Source organism: Colobus angolensis, unplaced genomic scaffold (genome assembly GCF_000951035.1).
Source record: "Colobus angolensis palliatus isolate OR3802 unplaced genomic scaffold, Cang.pa_1.0 Scaffold88, whole genome shotgun sequence".
Taxonomy (NCBI): Eukaryota; Metazoa; Chordata; class Mammalia; order Primates; family Cercopithecidae; genus Colobus; species Colobus angolensis.
In genome coordinates this window covers 5,094,743-5,102,182 of record NW_012122709.1, presented here as the reverse complement: position 1 = coordinate 5,102,182, position 7,440 = coordinate 5,094,743, and the positions used below count along the sequence as shown (strand labels likewise).

The window sequence follows — 7,440 nt, the reverse complement described above, 5'->3', positions numbered from 1 at the left end:
GCCTGTAATCCCAGCACTTTGGGAGGCCGAGGCGGGCGGATCACAAGGTCAGGAGATCGAGACCATCCTGGCTAACACGGTGAAACCCCGTCTCTAGTAAAAGTACAAAAATTAGCTGGGCGCGGTGGCACACACCTGTAATCCCAGCTACTAGGGAGACTGATGCACAAGAATTGCTTGAGCCTAGGAGGCGGAGGCTGCAGTGAGCTGAGATCACACCACTGCACTCCAGCATGGCGACAGAGTGAGACTCTGTCTCAAAAAAAAAAAAAGTGTTTTTCATAGAGACAGGGGTCTTGCTATGTTGCCCAGGCTGGTCTCGAACAGCTGGGCTCAAGTGATCCTCTTGCTTTGGCCTCCCAAAGTGCTGGAGTTACAGGTGTGAGTCACTGCTTCCAGGCTCAGCTGCTTTATTATAACTCCCACACTGATACTCATAGTTAGAAAATAGCTCCCCACCTGCCTGAGCATCTAGCACTCCTTTGGACATTATAGTTCTTCAAGAGCAAGCCCAAATTTAATCCACTGTTCTCTCCCAAAATGAAGCCTCTAAGACTTGATGTAGGCAAGCTGGCACATCTACTTCTTACTCTTTGCATAAGCATCATATATCTGTCTCTATTTGGATCCACTCAGTTCCCCCCTCCTTACCCACATAGCCTTCAATGTTCTTTTTCCATCTTTGCCCAAAGAAAATGACTAAAATCCTAAGATATAATATCATAACTTTATTCAGGAGATAATCAAATACAATACAGTGCTGACACTGACACACAGCTATGCATAAAAATTATATAAATCTGCTTGCTAGATTTTCCAGAAGAGGCCCAGTCATTATAAAAAAATAAAGGGAAACCACGAGGGTGCCTAAATGACTGCAGTGTTTCAAGTAAGCGTAAGCGTTTCCACACTCCCTTGTAGTGAAGGCAGCCCCAGGTGAAGGTGGTCCTACTAGCAGGAAGATTAGGAGGCAGCAGCTGTGCAGAAGCCATGTTTCCTGGCCCTGCCAGAGCTCAACGATAGGCCTTGTTGAACTCCAGGAGAGCCCACCGCTTGTTCTCCGTTGCCTGCTTGAGTACGGTGTACTCTTTCACCAGCCTGTCAAACTCCTCCCCAAGGACCTCATAGGAGTTCAGGACCTGTCTTGACTTCTCCATGTCCTGCTCCTGTAGGTGAATGGCTCCCTCCAAACGGTCCCTAAGAGCCCGGGCAGAGAAGGTACAATATAAGGATGCTGCTCCTCAGAAAGTAGTAGACAAAAATGAAAACTTTTTCTCTTTTTCTTTTTTTGAGACGGAGTCTCGCTCTGTCATGGAGGCTGGAGTGCAGTGGTGTGATCTTGGCTCACTGCAGCCTCCGCCTCCTGAGTTCAAGCGATTCTCTTGCCTCAGCCTCTCGAGTAGCTGGAACTACAGGCACACACCACCATGCACAGCTAATTTTTGTCTTTTTTAGTAGAGACAGGGTTTCACCATACTGGCCAGGCTGGTCTCAAACTCCTGACCTCAAGCAATCCGCCGACCTCAGCCTCCCAAAGTGCTGGGATTACAGGTGTGAGCCACCGTGCACAGCCAAATATGGCAACATCTTTAAATAAATGAGTTTAGGGAATGTGAGAACCACCTGTGAACAGCTGTACCAGACTCTTAGGAGTTCTCACCTAATCAGACGATGAACTTCCACTTTCTCAACCGTGTAAGTGTCGGACAAAATCTTTAGCTCCTCCATCCTGACAGAGGGAAGAAAGAAATGGCAAGTGGAAGGTCCCTGATAGCAGCAGGGTTGGGAATGGACACAGTACCTGCTGATGGTCAAGGTGTGGGCTAAGCACTGATAGGATAAACAAGGTCACTCTAAATTCCCGAGCAATTGATCTCACAGTAAAGTGCCTATTTCAGAAGGCTGTAAAAGAAAAGTCTCAAGGATGTTGAAAGCTTTTGGGTAATCCAAAAGCTAATACTCCTATTTGACATTTACTGGATACCCACAAGGTGCTAGGATAAGGGAGAGGAAAGAGATTAGGGTGAGGGATAGAGGGCTGATATCTATCAGGGTGAGACAGAATCCCTTAGATCCACAGGGGTCACAGCTCACCTCAGCTTAAGGATCATAGCACTGCACTTGACTTCCAGGTACTGGGCATTGATGCGGTCTAGCTCGGATTGAGTCTTCAGCCGGTGTTCCTGAAGAAGCCTCTGCAGCAAAGTGAGGCAGCGGAGAAGCACCTGAGCCCCAGATGGAGGAAGAAGAGGGCATAAATAAAGATAGTAGAAAGGAGCCTAGATCAGGAATCTTTGGCTTCCCCAAAAGTGCTCCTGGGGTCAGGATAAAGCAAAGGGGTTGTCCCATGCCCTGATAAACCTGGGAGTAAGTAGCACTCTTCTTCTCCAGCAGCAACATCTGCTCCTTCTGCTGGCTCTTGGCATCCTGGCACTGCTGCTGCTCACCCACCAGGACCTCTGCGAGTTTCCACACCTTTGCTGCCTTCACGGTTTCACTGTCAGCATCTGGGCAAAGGGGCAGAGGACTGACAGGAAAACCCTAATCGCTACAACCCCTCTAAAGCAACTTTCCAGTGCCCCTATCCTATATCTAGCCCCACAAATCCTGCCTTATAACAGGTTTTCTTCTAATAATCTATTAAAAATGGCCCCATTCTGGGCTGGGCATGGTGGCTTATGCCTGCAATCCTAGCCAAGGCAGGAGGATTGCTCGAGCCCAAGAGTTCAAGACCAGTTTGGGCAACATAGTGAGACCCTATCTCTACAAAAAAAATTCTGAAATATTAGTTAGGCGGCCGGGCACAGTGGCTCACGCCTGTAATCCCAGCACTTTGGGAGGCCGAGGCGGGCGGATCACAAGGTCAGGAGATCGAGACCATCCTGGCTAACACGGTGAAACCCCATTTCTGCTAAAAATACAAAAAATTAGCTGGGCGCGTTGGCAGGCACCTGTAGTCCCAGCTACTCGGGAGGCTGAGACAGGAGAATGGCGTGAACCCGGGAGGCAGAGCTTGCAGTGAGCCGAGATCGTGCCACTGCACTCCAGCCTGGGTGATGAGCAAGACTCCATCTCAAAAAAAATATATATATTAGTTAGGCATACTACGCGCCTGTAGTGCCAGCTACTTGGGAGGCTGAGGTAAGAGGATCACTTAAGTCCAGAAGGTCGAGGCTGCAATGAGGTATGATTGTGCCACTGCTCTCCAGCCTGGGTGACAAAGTTTAAAAAAAAAAGGGGGGGTCTGGTTCTCATAATTATTAAATAAATTATCTTCACTCTTACCTTTGATTCCAGATTTGGACCTTAATTTTTTTTTTTTTTTGAGATGGAGTCTCACACTGCCACCTTGGCTGAATGCAGTGGCACGATCTCAGCTCACTGCAACCTCCATCTCCCAGGTTCAAGCAATTCTCCTGCCTAAGCCTCCCAAGAAGCTGGGATTACACGCACCCGCCACCACACCCAGCTAATTTTTTGTATTTTTATCAAAGACGGGGTTTCACTATGTTGGCCAGGTTGGTCTTGAATGCCTGACCTCATGATCCACCCGCCTCGGTCTCCCAAAATGCTGGGATTACAGGCGTGAGCCACCGCGCCAGGCCCGGACCTTAATTCTTAAGTCATAGAAATGGTTTAGGGAGGCCAAGTGTGGTGGCTCATGCCTGTAATCCCAGCACTTTGGGAGCCTGAGGCGGGCAGATCTCCTGAGGTCAGGAGATTGAGACCATCCTGGCTAACATGGTGAAACCCCATCTCTACTAAAAATACAAAAAATTAGCCAGGTGTGATGGCGGGCACCTGTAATCCCAGCTACTCGGGAGGCTGAGGCAGGAGAATGGAGTGAACCTGGGAGGTGGCGCTTGCAGTGAGCTGAGACCACGCCACTGCACTCCAACCTGGGGGACAGAGTGAGACTCCAGCTCAAAAAAAAAAAAAAAAGATGCACATTCAGGGTGGTCAGACTCAAATAAGAAAATCATTATACAGAAGCAAGTAAATGCTGAAATGTGAATACTACATCTAGAAACACATTATTATAAACAACTTGACATAAATGGTATTATACCCTCCAAGTTTATACAGAGAGTATAAGGTGTTCTATGAGTCTGAACTTTCCTCCCTAAACCATTCTGAACCTCCTGAGAGAACTCATTCTTCCCTGCGGCAGGAGGACACTCCCACTTGGTATCTTGCTGAATAAAAAGAGTCCTTACAAAAGTCCTTGTTTTGGCTGGGCGCGGTGGCTCACGCTTGTAATCCCAGCACTTTGGGAGGCCCAGGCAGGAGGATCACTTGAGGTCGGGAGTTCCAGACCAGCCTAATCAACATGGAGAAACCCCATCTCTACTAAAAATACAAAATTAGCTGAGCAGGGTGGCGCATGGCTGTAATCCCAGCTACTCGGGAGGCTGAGGCAGGAGAATCACTTGGACCTGGGAGACGGAGGTTGCAGTGAACAGAAATGGCACCATTGCACTCTAGCCTGGGCAACAGGAGCGAAACTCCATCTCAAAAAAAAGTCCTTGTTTTTATTCCACCAGCAATGAAACAAATAAGCATCTCTGATGGTTCTAAACCTCTGTCCCAAATCTAAAATCAAAATATATTATTCTCAAAAGAGCAGACCAGGAACCCTGAAGTCCAGCTGTGAGCAGAACAGAGAGCTAGCACTCACCTGAATTGGGATCATAGTAGCAGAGCAGAGTGAAACATTTCTTTTTGAGCTGCTCCTCTACTTCTTGCTGTAGCCGAGCCCTCATCCACACAAAATCCTAGTCATAGAAGTAAAAGCAGAAATGCAAATAGACTGTAAGAACTAGGACATCTCAACAATGAATACGTGATGATAACCTGAATAATAGCCAAAGAAAATGCATCAAGAGACATCAGAGAGACTCATTTTTCACCTATCCATTAGCGAAGAATAAAATGACTGTTAAGACCCCATGTTGGTGAGCACATGGGGGATCCAGGAGTCCTGAAAATACCTTTCTGGATAGCAGTTTGGCATTAGGTACCAATATTGTATATGAGTATGCACTGACTCAGGAATCCCACTTTTAGCACCAACACTACAGAAATAATCACACAAAGGTAAAGACACATATGAACCAGAATGTTCATCTCCCTGTGGTTTCTAACAGCAAAAATGTGGAAACAACCTTAATATCCATCAATAAGGTTAAGCAAATTATTCTACATCCATACAGTAGAATCCTAGCAGAGATTTAAACTGATGACATAACACTAAGCACTATGTGCCTAGATACTTTGCTAAGAGTGCTATAGAAGGTATCATCTTATATACATTTATGTATTGACTTGAAAAGAAATCTAAAATATATTACATGAAAATAGACTGCACTTTTCTTTTTTTGAGACAGGGTCTCACTCTGACCAGGCTGCAGTACGGTGGCATGATCACAGCTCACTACAGCCTTTACCTCCCACCCTCAAGTCAACCTCCCTTCTCAGTCTCTCAAGTAGCTGGGACTACAGGTGTGCACCACCACACCTGGCTAACTTTTCTTTCTTTTTTTTTTTTTTTGGTAGAAATGAGGTCTCACTATATTGCCCAGGCTGGTCTTGAACTCCTGGACTCAACTGATCCTCCTACCTCAGCCTCCCAAAGTGCTAAGATTATAGGCGGAAGTCACTACACTCAGCCTTATACTCTCTATATAAGCATGAAGGGTATAATACCATTTATGTCAAGCTATTTATAACAATATTGTGCTTCTAGATGCAGTATTTCAGCTTTTACTTGCTCCTGTGTAACGTTTTTCTTATTTGAGTCTGACCACCCTGAATGTGTATCATTTTTAAAAAAAACAATAAAGTTTGACAAAAAACATTTTAAAGATATGGGAGAAATTAAACTATTTCATTTATTTGGTTCCAATATCTCCCCGTCAACCTCTGAGAGTGGCATGAGTTCCAGAAGGTCCGCTTTCTCCATCCCCAGCAGTGGAGGTATCTCCCTCTCCTGGCTAGGACCTAAGAGCCGCATCAGTTCAGTTACAAGTAGCCGCTGTTCAAGGGTCTCATGAAACTGACAGAGAGAATAAAAAACAGGAAGAGGTGACTATAAAACTTCTCCCACTCCACCTCTTCCATCCTCATGAACCAGTTTTTCACATATTTTCAAAGTCCTCAAATATGTCATCTCCCCTCGGATAACTCAGCTGCAAGTGACTTCTGTCAATGTTTGTATTTCAAACTCTGATAACACATCCACTCCTTCCCATAACTACAGTCCATTTCTCTTCTGACAATCCATTTCTCAAAGCTCCTACTTCCCCTAGATCACATCACAGGACAAAGCCACAGTTGGCCTGGTGGTTCCTGTACCTAGTTTCTTTCACTTCACTTTTTTTTGAGACTGAGTCTTGCTCTGTCACCCAGGCTGGAGTGCTGTGGCACAATCTTGGCTCACTGCAACCTCGACCTCCTGGGTTCAAGCGATACTCCTGCCTCAGCCTCCCAAGTAACTGGGATTACAGGCATGTGCCAGTGCGTCTGGTTAATTTTTGTATTTTTAGTAGAGATGGGGTTTTACCATGTTAGCCAGGCTGGTCTCAAACTCCTGACCTCAAGTGATCTGCTTGCATCGGGCTCCCAAAGTGCTGGGATTACAGGTGTGAGCCATCACGCCCAGCCTTTGCCTCACCTTTTTGTCCTCAGAAGTTACATTTGTGTCTTCCATCTTCACATAGTAGTCCACAAGCAACTCTTGAATGACTCTATGTAAAATCTCAGACCTCAGCCATGTTGTCTTATGCAGTCGAACTTCCTTCCATGCCTAGAAATCCAAAAAATCTCAGGTAGGAACCTCTCTCTCTCTCAGGATTTTCCCTTCTTTTTATCTCTTCTTCCAAAGCCCTTACCTGAGCCTGCTCCTTTGCCAGGGTGAGGCTTAAGCCACTCTCATCCACATGCTGTGAGAGATTCAGGAGAAGCTTGCTGAAGTATGGGTTCTGTAACAAGTCCTCTTTACTCAGGTTACAAGGAGGAAGTTGTTTGCTGCACACTTAACATCATGTCCCCACAGGTACAAAAAAACAAAAATGGTGCGGACTCTTACTTTACATAATTGAGCATAACTTAATACTTCCAAAAAACCCCTAGGATTTTTATAGGAAAGATTGCTAAATCTAATGAGTTTTTTTAAAATCCATAAATAAACTAGGGGTGATACTCAAGGTAACAAGCATTTATATTATATATAAAGATATTAGGAGGGAATAAGTAATAAACTAAGATCTTAAGAAATGGCAATGCGGTTGGTACATATTAGACAAATAGAATAAAAATTAAGGGACCGGCCGGGTGCGGTGGCTCAAGCCTGTAATCCCAGCACTTCGGGAGGCTGAGATGGGCGGATCACGAGGTCAGGAGATCGAGACCATCCTGGCTAACATGGTGAGACCCCGTCTC

General features: G+C 45.8%; 1 protein-coding gene across 5 annotated transcripts in view; it reads right to left on the bottom strand.

Annotated features, from left to right (window-relative positions):
* Positions 1 to 708: 708 nt before the first annotated feature.
* Positions 709 to 7,440, bottom strand: part of HAUS4 (HAUS augmin-like complex, subunit 4) — an 11,143-nt gene continuing 4,411 nt past the window's right edge. For 3 of the 5 annotated variants that reach the window (XM_011930881.1, XM_011930879.1, XM_011930880.1), the window contains exons 3-10: positions 6,891 to 7,033; positions 6,674 to 6,805; positions 5,921 to 6,055; positions 4,679 to 4,775; positions 2,362 to 2,507; positions 2,095 to 2,225; positions 1,661 to 1,729; positions 709 to 1,197 (exon numbers count right to left, since the gene is read on the bottom strand). In XM_011930881.1, coding sequence (XP_011786271.1) covers positions 1,014 to 1,197; positions 1,661 to 1,729; positions 2,095 to 2,225; positions 2,362 to 2,507; positions 4,679 to 4,775; positions 5,921 to 6,055; positions 6,674 to 6,805; positions 6,891 to 7,033 — 1,037 coding nt within the window. In that variant the 3' untranslated portion in view covers positions 709 to 1,013. The remainder of the gene's footprint in view (positions 1,198 to 1,660; positions 1,730 to 2,094; positions 2,226 to 2,361; positions 2,508 to 4,678; positions 4,776 to 5,920; positions 6,056 to 6,673; positions 6,806 to 6,890; positions 7,034 to 7,440) is intronic. The other 2 variants (XM_011930882.1, XM_011930883.1) reach the window with 2 other exon arrangements.